Source organism: Mercenaria mercenaria, chromosome 15, assembly GCF_021730395.1.
Source record: "Mercenaria mercenaria strain notata chromosome 15, MADL_Memer_1, whole genome shotgun sequence".
NCBI lineage: Eukaryota > Metazoa > Mollusca > Bivalvia > Venerida > Veneridae > Mercenaria > Mercenaria mercenaria.
Window position 1 is genome coordinate 44,114,310 of NC_069375.1, and position 13,653 is coordinate 44,127,962.

Below are 13,653 nucleotides of genomic sequence, written 5' to 3' on the forward strand. Positions count from 1 at the left end.
AAATAGGAAAGTGCAAGTCGTGCCTGGGATTCCTACCTACTATCCGCTTTTTGATGTCTTTGTGTTCGATGTACTTAGCTATATTACAGACCTAAGCCTTTTAAGAAATGATTTTTTTTTTCGGTGTTCACGCGAAATGAACGACACTGAGAATAGGATCGGCAAATCCATGAATCGCGCTAGCCGATCCTATTCTGTTGTTCATTTCGCACGAACACCAAAAAAAGCTACATTTCTTATATTAACATTATATTTTCTTTCCATTTGTAAACAAGATTATATTATAATTTGCAAACATTTTGTTGCATTAAAATCAGCTTCCCGGCCATTCTGTTCACCAAACGGAACAACTGCGACGTCATCTAAGGAACATTGCCCCTGACTATACGCGGACGTCGTCAAAACAGCGGTCCGTTATCACTAAGCAGAGTTGACATATAACTTTCGCGCCTTTCCTTTTGCTGTTCATACGAAATTAACGTCATAATTTTCAATGGAAAAGTATAGGGCGAAAGTAAGTATTTTCTAATGTTGACTTTTTTAACAGATCAACCACTGATGAACCACTGAGGAAACTCTGGCTAGGTACCATGTCCTTAAACAGGAAACGAATTTTCCAGGCGTGTCTACGTTTCAAAAGCTGAACGATTTGTTGGGTTTGTAAGTGTCTTCATTTTTACAGAACTGCTATTATAGGAAAGAAACAAATGAGCCGTGCCATGAGAAAACCAACATCCGCGCAGTCTGGTCTGGATCCATGCTGTTCGCTTTCAAAGCCTATTGCAATTAGAGAAACAGTTAGCGAACAGCATGGCGGATCCTGACCAGACTGCGCGGTCGCAAAGCCACTATGTTGGTTTTCCCATGGCATGGCTCAAATGTGTCTTAAAATAACATAGATACGTTAATGGTCTAATCTTTTAATACCAACAAAGAAATGATTTGATTTACATAGACTCATTCAACAAAGAAATGATTTTATTTATATAGACTCATTCAACAAAAAAATTATTTTAATTATATAGACTCATTCAACAAAATATATAGGGACCCATTATTTAACCAGATATATATATATATTAAAATGTGATTATACAATATCGAATTTAATATTGAGTTCCTACTATAAAAGACTTATATTCTGAGATCAAAGATGTAAACAGCGAACATTATGATGTTTTAAATAGCTGTCGTGATGAAGCTTTAAATAGTAATTGTTCAATATGCACCTTCAGCTAGTCCATCTTTTTACACTTCCATATTGTCATCTTTTTTTGAAAGAAAAACACAGTGACAGCTACCGACTTTAAACACAAATAAATTTTTCAGGTTCAGTTTTGCCAATGATTCTACCATGCCACTTCCCCCTTTTTTCTTGCGTGATTTTGCGCCACCTTGTTCTACCTCATTGCTGGTTCCCGGCGTTACATCAAGTATGTCAGAACCGGAACTGGCTCTTGATTTTGGAGACTGAATAACGATGTTTGATGTAGCTTGATCAGACATATTATTAGCAACGCCTTTATTGGTTGGAGTTTTCTTCTCTTCCTCCTCAATTTCGTCTGATCCAAATACGTGGTTATCTTCTCCTTTCACTTCAACAGAAACATCTTCCGAAGATACGTCGGCAGACTTGCCATCATTTCGGACAATCTTCTTGTCCGAAACTCGAGCATTGTCCTCTTTAGACACGGATGTGACTGTATCAGCAGTATCCGCATAACATGTTTCATAACAGGGAATAAATGCTGTTGCAATGATTGCAAGGCCTATGAAAGATATTGCAATGCTACATGGAACTAAACATACATAGAAAGAGTATCCCAGTTGGTCTCGGTCATATGATTTAACGACGAGCATGCAGCCAGCAAAACTTAGTATACCTGGAATAATACAAAAGAGCAAGTTTTATACCGTCTGATTAACCAGATTATGTGTTCGTTTTTGTTGGATTTATAGTGACGTCTAATCACAGTGGGGAATATCGTGATCAAATATCTCTAACCCAAGAAAATTTATGAATAAAATGAAAAACATTAAAGAAAGTGTTGCTGTAAATCTAAAATATAGCTTATCTTATAGACACTTAGATGTGTTCTAAAACTACATAAATTTCAATCAAAACAACATCCTGATTATTTGGAACACTTCAAAGAACTAAGAATTCTATTGTTCGTAAGTGCTCGTAATTACCAGAAATCTATTATCATTTATTCAACAACTTTCGTTAGCCAAATGTTAGGCTATGCTTTAAGGTAGTTAATCAGATTTTGGTCAACTAATGGATTTGTTCAAATCTTAACCAACTGATCATTTACACTTAGTTATGTTCATCGAGCTGTTAATACAGATTTTCGCTTGAAGTATTTTTAAACTTTGGATTTTCTTTATATTCTGGTTGCCCAACCAAGATAGTGTAATTTTAATAAACACACTTTGCCTAAAGAATGACATAAATATAAGCACTATTGTATTAAAGACATTTCAAAGGTTTGCATTGACAAAAGTACATGTTTTGCCAAATTTCGTAAAAAGTGCAAGTTTACAAAATTATTATTACCTCCCTTTGTCTATCTCGGTTGCGCAACGAAGATAGATTGAAAACAAATTAATTTCGAGGCTTCATGCTGTTTTTAACATTGTCTTTTTTCTCAGGTAGTTGAATTATCCCAATATTTATCAAATGCAAATGTAAAACTAGAAATGATATTGAAATCAAAAGAAATAATCCATTTTTTAACACTTTTGTGTTAAAGGGAGATAACTACAAAATTTAATGAAAAGTAATATATTATACATACCCAATAGGGATATAACTTTATGTAATAAGTATTTTTGTTCCTTAAATAAACCTATAACAGAATACATGAAAACTGAAAAATGTCAGAAAATGTTGCTCAAATTTGATTGACTATCTTCCGATTTCATACCTTTTCATGGTAGGAAATTTATTCTTCAATTGATCACTTTGGTTTAGAGATTATTTTGACCATGTTATTCCCCACACTGCTACTAATAGCGACGTTTTGTTTGTTACCAAAGGTGCCCTTCTAAGCATTATTTCAGAAATAAAGGTTGCTGATTTCTGCCAACTCCGCTTTTTGAGATTTTGGTTTTGGCACGTTGTTGCCTTTTCGCTTTGTCATGGGCGCCAAGCAAAAAACCACATCGCGAAAAGGCGAAATAGCGTGATTTTTACCGCGCCGTAGTAACACAGTGTGCGTGGTTCCTGCAATTGTCACATCTCATAACAATGGTGTGCGCATGCGCTACAGGAAGGCGACGTAGCGAAAAGGCGAGATTTTTGTTTTAGTGTCTTGTCGCCTTATCGCTTTGTCGCCTTCTTGAAGCGCATGCGCACAATATTGTTACGAGATGTGACAGTTGCAGGAACCATGCACCCGGTGCACCCGGTGTTGCTACCTGGATACTCCGGTAAAAATTATAGCGAATGAATGTATAGTTTATACAGCGCATGCGTTACAAGAAGGCGACTTAGCTAAAAAGCGAGATTTCTGGTGAGGCAACAAAGCTTTTTTGAGATTGTGGTTTTGGTGCGTTGTTGACTTTTCGCTTTGTCCTGGGCGCCAAGCGAAAAACCACAGCGCGGCAAAGCGAAATAGCGAGATTTTTAATGCGTAAATAACCTCGCTATTTCGCATTGTCTCGTGGTTTTTCGCTTGTTGAGTTCTAAATCTTGCCTTTTTGCTCTGGCACCCGCGACAAAGCGAAAAGACGCATTGACCGAGAGATCTAAGACCATTTCCTACGGAGGTGAAGACCCCGGGTTCGATTCCTTGCTACTCCCATTATGGTGTGTCCTTGGGCAGGCACTTTATCACGCTCGCCCCAGTCAGTCGACCCAGCTGTAAATGGGTACCAGCAAATTGCGGGGGTAAGGTATAATTGGTTTTAATTGTTTTTAAAATAGGGTCGCTCAAAAGCTCTACAGAGCTTATGTTCATTGTTTCACAAAGCGACGGTAAATTAAATTTTTCTTAACCTTTAACGAGGCAAAACCAGAAATCTCGCCTTTTCGCCCTGGCACCCGCAACAAACCGAAAAGGCGACAACCCGCAAAAAAACAAATTTCTAGCCTTGTCGCTTTGCCGAGGGCAACAAAGCGAAAAGGCGAAGTTGGCGGAAATCAGCTACCATAAGAAATAGCTGGCACCTGTATAGAACCACCAACCTTTTGTAAGCAAGCATGAAAGCTTCCTCGCATGAAGAATTCTACACCCGTAAATACAACTAACTAAATTATGATTATTCAGGTAACTATTGGTGGCGTTTACGATACTTCATTTACTTAAACCGATAACAAAGGTTGTTAGAAACAATTTGAATGTCATATTTTTTCTAATATGATATGGTGTTATCAAAAATGCAGACAAACTTGAGATTAAATGAAAACATCCGGTAAGTTATGAAATGCGAAGATATCTTGAGTAGAATGAGGACAACCACTTCTTTACTGATTTAGTGTTTTGTTTTTTTTTTTGTTACAGATTGCTTGCTTTTATGATACTCTGCCTTGCAAATGGCATTTGTTGACATAAGATAGAAAATATTAAATGATACATGCATTTTTATATCGATATACAATTGACATTGAACATTTATTTTGCTAAATATTCCAAAAAAAAAATTTCTGGCTAAAGGGGAAGCCGCTTCATCCACCCGTCTTTTGTCCGTCGTTCTGTCCGTTCTTCCGTCCCGCAATTCTTGTCCTGAGTATTTCTCAGCAACCCTTGGCTAATATTCAGCAAAATTTCATAAGAATCTTTACTCCACAGAGAAAATGCGCTTAAATATCATCTTCATATTTCGGTAGGATTATTTTTCACTGAGTTATTGCCCTTTCGTTATTCAACGATTTTTTTTAAAACTTTAGGGCCAGCCTGGAAAATGTCTCAGCAACCACTGGCTGAAATATTCAGCAGAAAATCATAGAGGAAGCTCCTCTCTCAAGAGGAGATGCGCATATTATCTTTATATCACGGTAAGATGTTTTTACTGAGTTATTGCCCTTTGATTTATCAACATCATTAAACTATAGCGCCATCATTGTCTGGAGTATTCCTCAGCAACCACTTCCTGATCTTTAGCGAAGTTTAATAGGAAGCATTACTTGCGCGTAATTATCTTCTGCGAGCTTTTTCTCAACAACTACGTGGCGGAGTTTTAAAAAAAAACTTTTTTGGGAGCTTCATTTCTAAGACACGATATGTGCCCGATGGATGAATTCCGCCTTTTTGCTTTTCCTGTCAACAGCATGAAACCGTTTTTGAATGTTCTTGTCACATAAATATCCAGCTTACAACTAACTTCTAAAGGTATTAAGAAATGGCACTAGCTACAGGAAAAGGTTAGACCTGTGTGAAAATTTATTCTTGATCAAAGTGTTTGCAATAACTGTAAGAGAGAAAACTTACGTGTCATGTGATCAGTATATACAAAAGCACCTCTGTTAAGGTAGTTCTGCACGTTTGGATCGAAATTTTTTCTACAATGTAGAATTTGATTAAACTCTGATTTTTCAAAACTTCAGAATATACCTAGAAAATTCAAAAAAAAATTGATTTTTTGCTAGACTGATTTGAAAGCTATGGACCTGATGCAATATTTCATTATGGGAGTCTATGGGAAAATCATAACTTTCATAACATTTTCACGAATAGGAATTTTTCTGCAATGGTAGATTTTGATGAAACTTCTCACAGATGTGAATAAAGACATTGCCTATAATTTGATGAAATAAAATGTATAGGTCCGTGTGTTTATTTTTAAAATATTTCACCATGATTAAAGTGAACCGGACATTTCACGCTAATTTTAAGACATTATTTTGAATTATTTAACGTGTCATATGTTTTAATACCATATTTTAGAAAAATAGCAACAGAGCCATTGTAATAAATTTACTCGCAGGTTGCGATTAATTCATAAAATGATTTGCATTTCCGTACGCCGAATCCAGGCTTTATTCTACGTTTTCCGGATAAATGACGTTACGCCATCATTTCCGGTTTATCAAACGTGCAGAACTACCTTAATTCACTAAAAATTTACTGACTGAATATCGACCAGTGCAGACCATGATCAGCCTGCACGGATGCGCAGCCTGATCTTGGTCTGCACTGGTCGAAAAGGCAAAATCACTTGCCAACAGCAGGCTAAAAGTCAAATATATTTTGGATGAGTAAAAACCTCCCTTCGAAAGCATGTATATGTACTGTCTTCACCACTAGACAAAGTTCAAAGCAAATCTTCCCTCAAGATAGACAATTCTTGCAATCCTTACACATTTTGGTTTCTTAAGTATTTATTTTATCGATATTGCATTGTAATGAATGTACTTGACATGTTTTTATTCTCCATTTCTGTCCGAGACGGTTAAAACATAGGGTTCGTTCAATATAAAAGTAATCAATGAAGTTAATCAGATTAATTTTCTTGATGAATAGGATTAACAGTATTTACGGTTGTTATATTTGAGCCGCGCCATGAGAAAACCAACATAGTGGCTTTGTGACCAGCATGGATCCAGACCAGCCTGCGCATCCGCGCAGTCTGGTCAGGATCCATGCTGTTCACTAACGGTTTCTTTAATTGTAATATGCTTTGAAAGCGAACAGCATGGATCCATACGTCGCAAACCCACTATGTTGATTTTCTCATGGCACGGCTCATTTCTAATTAAAAAAAATAGCATACGTAGGCAGATTGGTGGAATACAGAATGAATGTAGTATTTGTTGGGATTAATTTATCAGAATAGCTTCCATTGATCACTGTATCAAACAAGTGTGTGTATCAAAGGTGTAAATCATGTTTAATTTGGTCATCAACAAAATATTTTCTGCCCTCTGACCAACACGCCGACCGCGGGTGTCTTATTAGGAAAATACTTTGGAAATAAATGTACAGGTAAAATTATGTTTGGGAATTTTACAATATGAAACAGTGAAATTGACCTGATTTAATTCATTTATCTATATAAAAACACTGAAAAACTTTGCTTGATACCTGACACCATCTGTGAACTTGTTACACCGTCATCGTCTTCCGTGCTAATCACGTCTAGTAAGTCACTAATCATGCGACGAATAATTCCACACACATTGTCACTAGTACATTTTGCTATGTATGGTATGCAATTAAGTATTCCATATAAAATGTAAAACAAGGAAAATGCCGTCGATGTTGCTTGTAGTCCTAGAACACGTACGTCTAATGCTGAAATAGAGAAAGAAATGAGCCGCACCCTGAAAAAAACATTTGCTACCAGCATGGATCCAGACCAGCCTGCGCATAAGCGTAGTCTGGTCAGGAACCATGCTGTTCGCGAACAGTTTCTCTAATTGCAGTAGGCTTAGAAAGCGAATAGCATGAATCCTGACCATACTGCGCGGATGCGCAGGCTGGCCTGGATCCATGCTGGTCGCATACGCACTATGTTGGTTTTCTCATGGCGCGGCTCAAATTTTGCACTAGGCCTACTTATTTGGAGGAAAGGTAACAACCAGTCTGATAAGTTACGATCTCCGTTAAATAACTGGCATTTGACTGGATTTTGTCACAGACGTAAATGCTGTAGGTTCATGCAGCAGTTCACAAATTGTTTTGTATATAACTCCCTATCGTTGCTAAAATCGTTTATCTGAAGGCAAACGGCTGTTCTGCTCGAACCATAAAATGCAAACACTTGGTGTCCATTTAAGCTTTGTCTTGTCAGTCAATAATTTAAAGAGCCATTGAGAAACAGAACCACTTTAAGAGTATAGATAGAGAGCTAGTACTTACCATCTTTACCGGCATGCACACAAGTTCTTGTACCTTCAAATTGTGACACATTTTTCGTAATATTGCTAGTGATGTTGCCAGTAACGTCTATAATGCTTGTCCAAGTAGTAGGTGCAGTTATGTTTGTACTGTTATGTGTGCTGTTTTGAATATCACTTTGTACTTCGGTGCAGCATTTGTAAAATAGTCCGACCACGTCGCATCTAGAGTCCGACACCCAGTGAGGGGTGAAAAAGGCAATCGGATATAAAAATATGCTAGGTAGTGCCACTAAAGGATATATTACAGACTCTATGAAACCCATCTCAACCACTTGTTATTGTAAGGAACAATCCTCTGAAAAATACATACGTACATCACACCATTTAGCGCTAGATATAACTATCTTTATTCTTCGCTTCAGTCACAGACAAATTATCTTTCGTATACAAAAAAGATGGTCAAGCCTTTCACTGCATGGGTTGCTCTTAGATTTGATTAATGAAAGTTCAGACAAATTTGAAAGTGGTGTCAAGGAGAGATGTTAAGAATCATCAAATTGACAAACCGGAGTTGTGTCTTCGAGGGGCGGTTACTACATTTTGGATTTAGGGGGTGGGGCCAGAAATTTTGGTACTTTTCACACTATTTTTGCTTGATATATAAGGGGACGTTTGCTCAGTTCACTCACTTTAATATAGATAATAATAAATGAAGGCATGCGTGCAAATCGAGATGAACATTTAATGCTTTTACCGTTAATTTGCAAAGACACATTCACTTTCTGAATAATGATACTTTTTTTGTAAGCAGAAAGGTTTTATTTGTTGCCTTGATTACTACCTACGCTCAGTAACGCTGGTTATAATGTAATTGTGATTTTTGAGTAGAGCGTGCAAAGCAAAACAATTTGAATGTTTTTAAGCTTTCAATATTATAGGAATAGCGCAACTGTTGTATTAATAATAATGAGTGATGACGTGCAATGAAAACGATAGGAACACCCTTAAGATACAATAATATTCGATTTAATTCATATAACATGCAAGTCTTATACAGAGCACTGAAAAATACTGTAATGAATATTTGCAATGTCTCACGATAGTGGAGAGCAATTTCCCGCTATCAATACCGAGCTTGAAACATTTCTTTTGGATATCGTTTGTTAAGACTTTAATACATCGTTTTCAATCTTTTTTATTGTATTTGAGCTAAACCCTTCGTCGAAATTCATGAAGCGTTTGCAACAAAATTAAATCTATGACATAACATTAAAAAAACGCATACCAGAAAGTACCTGAAAAATACTGTAATGAATATTTGCAATATCTCACAATAGTGGAGAAAAAAATCCCGCTATCAATACCAAGCTTGATACATTTCTTTTGGATATCTTTTATGTTTGTTAAGACTCTAATACATCGTTTTCAATCTTTTTTGTTGTATTTGAGCCAAACTTTTCGTAGAAATTCATGAAGCGTTTGCAACAAAATTAAATTTATGACACAACATTAAAAAAAACGCATACCAGCAAGTTATAATAATTTAAGAGAACCCATTGTATGGCTGGTGAACAAGTATGCCATTTCACGAAAGTTGCATTTCATTCAAATTAGTGGCTTCTCTATTGAAGAAATTGTAAGAACTTAACTCAAAGTGTTAAAATATTTAAAATTATTACCTTTCGCAAAAACTGTACTGCTCGTAATCCAACATGAAAAACAGTTTGTTTCCTTAATTTGAGGATAAGATTGTCACTTCAAGTGTTTAAAAAGTTAAAAAGGTCTCAAGAGATACGACTAGTTGACACAAATTTTTGTTGATAGGAGTAATTCTTATCATTAGTCTCTTGTATATTTCAAATAACCATCATGGAGAAATTTTGAAAAACAAATCAAACATACCTTATACACATATGTAATATTTGAAAATTCTAGATTACGGATTGCACGTGCCGTGGTGCAAAATGAATCATTGTGCACGTGATGTTATTACAGTTGCTAGTATTATTACTGAAGCGCATATTTCTCCTTTACTTTGCGGATATCAAGCCAGGCAAAAAACAAAACAAAACAACAACAACAAAAAACAACAACAACAAAAACAAACCAACAAACAAGAAATAAAACCCGAAAACAATTTACATTTAAAATACAACAATGCTGCTTCAAAACCATGTACAAGCAGTTTCATATCCTAGCCAGAATATCAGAGTGTTTGTTATCTAAATTATGAATAAAAATTACTAAGCCTAAACATGATCCAGTCACATTTGTTTATAGCTTTTTTTAACTTTTCGAGAAATATATTTAGCACTTATTTCACATTTTTTAGATTTTTCTTCTAAGACAGTGTTAATCATACCTATTGTAAGGATTAAATATTGACGACTTGTCAATTTAAACTGCACACAACGTCAGAGTTCTACTTTGAAATTTTACCCTTTCAAAAAACAATACGCACGCACAGCACGCACACACACACTGCATGTAATCCAACATGAACAAGTTTTTTACTTTGGATTTAAGATAAGAGTTATCTTTTCAAGTGTGCATCTCTATTTTTTGGAGTGTTTCATGCAATATTTTCGAACTTTTCCAACTCGACCCCTTTTGAATTTCAAACAACCTTATCATATAGAAATTTCGATAAACCGTCTGCTAAAATGCCTTGTATGCTTGTTATATTAGACATACTTTTGAATATAATGTCATTTGTATCATATCACACATCATATATAAAAACAAGAAAAACCTCTTCAGTATTTACCCTGAAAATTGACATAACCATGAACTGACATAGTTACACCAGTTACCACTTGCATTCAAATGAAGCGGTATTTTTCAAAAGCTGTCTCTTATTTGTATTAACTATCATTATTTGCGAGCGGTGTAAGCGAAAAAATTAATTATTAATTATAACGAATGATGACGTGCGATGGAAGTGAAAAGAGCATGTGTTATGCTATTAAATTTAGCTTAAATATTTGGAGCACGTGCTAGCAAAACGAGTAGAAAATTGTCAATATGTATAGGAATATCACACTCAGTTATATTAGTAATAATTATTGATGATGTGCGAGCGAAGCGAGCTAACCGTGCAGACGTAGGATGTGGGTACCGAATGCGCCTTTCCTTCTTGACCCCGCTAATGGTTTGTACTGCTATCAGGTAACACGCATAGAAATATGATAATATATGTATGATATCATTTTAAAGGTTCAAAAACCAACCCATGCCATGAATATCCTACCACTTTAAATAGATTTCATACAGTTTGCCGGGTTTTAGTGATGAATATAGCCAGTCTATCCCTCTGATCCATGACATTCCGTGCAAAGCATGGTTGCAAATTCATTCCGTGCAAAGCATGGTTGTAAAATATCTAAATACATGTACACTGCTGACTTGCGTACAAATTAAACCAATTATCAGTCAAATCGAGTCTGCAATATTTACTATTTCTTTGGTCCTCATTGCTTCTGAGGGATCTATTTTTCAGATTTTGTTAGGGCCTAATATATTATGTTGTTATTAAGTGATTAAGTATATATCAATATCTATTTCAAGAAAAAAAAAAAAAAAAAAAAAAAAAAAAACATTAGATAATTTTAGGATTTTATTTAATGATCATCCTTACATCATTTAAAGATGTTTCAGCAAATAAACTTTTTATTTACACTACAGTATGTTCTTTGATTTTAATGCCGACCGTAACTTTGTAAATTATTGTCCGGGCTGTAATTCTGTCATCCATGAAGGAATTTTGAAATAGTTTGGCATAAATATATTAACCTTAATTAGACCACGATAATCCGTAAATAGCCAATCGCAAAGCAGACTTGTACCCGTCTATATTTCATATACAACAGTAGCGTTGTATATATATCGGGGTAAACTTGGGCAAAAAACGCGTGAATTTCGTGTCAGTTTACCATCTAACAATACAAGCTAACGCCGGAGTTAAATGACCTTGCAATATTCTCACCAGTTATCAATGAGATAAAAAATATTACAGACTTGGAGGTTAATTCAGTCGACAACGTCTAAATATTAATATCGTAAAAATGACCCCATGTTATTGGATATCAATAAAATTGAATTACAATAAACTACATATTTGTAGTGTAGAACAAACTGGGTAAAACGTAATTTACACATTCACTGAAACGTTTCCAACAGTTGTAACTTTTTATGTTCACTTGTTATAAAATAGACATGTCAGCACGATCCTTACATTTGCAAACAACTGGATCCAGTTGTTCGAAACTTTATCAGGGAATTGAGTTAACGGTCGATTAACTTTTAAATTATCAGTAGATTTCGACAGTTTAGAAAATCAAATGTACTTGTTAGGGATTATAAACACTAAATCATCTTTACAGTAAAATTAAAACATCATACTAGTGTTTCCCACCCACCAAGAGTAGTATCTTGAATAGAAATTTAACAGGCGGTTAGTTTAACAGCTTAATGCAGTGGTCGTGGGTTCGAGCATCATTGGGGTCACGACCATGGCTTCTCATGTGACCCCAGTACTGGTTTTCATAGGAAACGGACTCGAGAATGGTAAAATAAGCTTCAAGCTTTCATCACAATCGAGCTAAAACAAATTAGTATAAACTAAACTAAATTACAGCCTGTTAAAGTTTCGAACAACTTGGCCCAGTTAGAAAGTAGAACAAGAAGGACACGATATAGTAAAAGGTGTTCGTAGTCCTACGAGCATCTACGCACTAACGATATCCTGATAAACAAAATAAATAAATAAAAAATAACTAAATAACTATCTAACTAACTAACTAACTAAATAAATAAATAAATAAACACCGTCACTGGTTTCTGTTTAAATAAGAACAAAAAAAAAACAATGAATATAAACATAATTATTTTGTCACGTTACACCTATTGTAAAAAAAAAGATTTCTAATAGAATCTGATAATTTGTATGTGATTAAGTATTTCACCAGTAAGCAGTAGTTCATACTTAAAATACCAGATTATTTCAAACAACAATATTTTTTTATCCAACATGTTTACCTCCGATTTGCTGTCAGCCTTTTTTGTAGTTTCGGAACCTGGCTATCTTCTTGAATCAACGTATCTGTCATCGTGTTTCGCCAACATGCAAACTCCTCACAAAAACTAATTGTTCAGCATGCAGTTCAATTTTGAGTATTTTTGAGAAATCCATATTTAACTGTTTAACATTTGTGATTGCAAATGACTCAAAGTGTTAATGAACGTTAAATCTAAGTAAATACGGTATTTGAGAAAAACTGAATTGATACAAATATCCTGCATTCTTTCATATGCCCTACTGACAAATAAGCGCTAACGGTACAAAGATGATATCACTCTTATAAAAACACGTTAAATCTAATTTCTATAGAACGCGTGGGAGAGTTTTCAATAATTGCAATTTTTATGTCACGTGGTCTAAGTCGGATAGACAACTCGTGCCATTGTCTACGGGATATATACAACTCGCTTTGCTCGTTGTATATATCCCGTAGACAACGGCACTCGTTGTCTATCCTATACTGAGACGACGTTTCATGTGTAACACTCAGACCCCTTTCTACAATGTCAAGGTCACACTTAGAAGTCAAACAGTCTGTTTTGTGTCCGGATCGTAACTTTGCCATTCATCAAGAGGTTTTAAAAGTACTTAGCATAAATTTTTATCAAAGTGAGAACCCTAGCTCCAAGGTCAAGGTGTTAACAGGGTCATTTTTGTGTCCGATCCTTATTTCTGCTATCCATGGAGAGATTTTGAAATATCTTGGCATAAATGGTAACTATAATCAGACAATGTCCAGATCCCTTGCTCCAAGGTCAGTGTCATATTTAGAAGTCATATCATAATA

The 13,653-nt window shown here is 35.3% G+C and overlaps 1 protein-coding gene across 1 annotated transcript; it reads right to left on the minus strand.

The window, feature by feature from the left end:
* Positions 1-924: 924 nt before the first annotated feature.
* Positions 925-9,626, minus strand: LOC123561586 (uncharacterized). The gene is made up of 4 exons (XM_045354060.2): positions 9,466-9,626; positions 7,806-8,141; positions 7,029-7,238; positions 925-1,883 (listed from the first exon to the last, which is right to left on the minus strand). The coding sequence occupies exons 2-4, from the start codon at positions 8,107-8,109 to the stop codon at positions 1,249-1,251; spliced, it is 1,149 nt and encodes a 382-aa protein (XP_045209995.2). The 5' UTR covers positions 8,110-8,141; positions 9,466-9,626; the 3' UTR covers positions 925-1,248.
* Between the last annotated feature and the right edge of the window lie 4,027 nt (positions 9,627-13,653).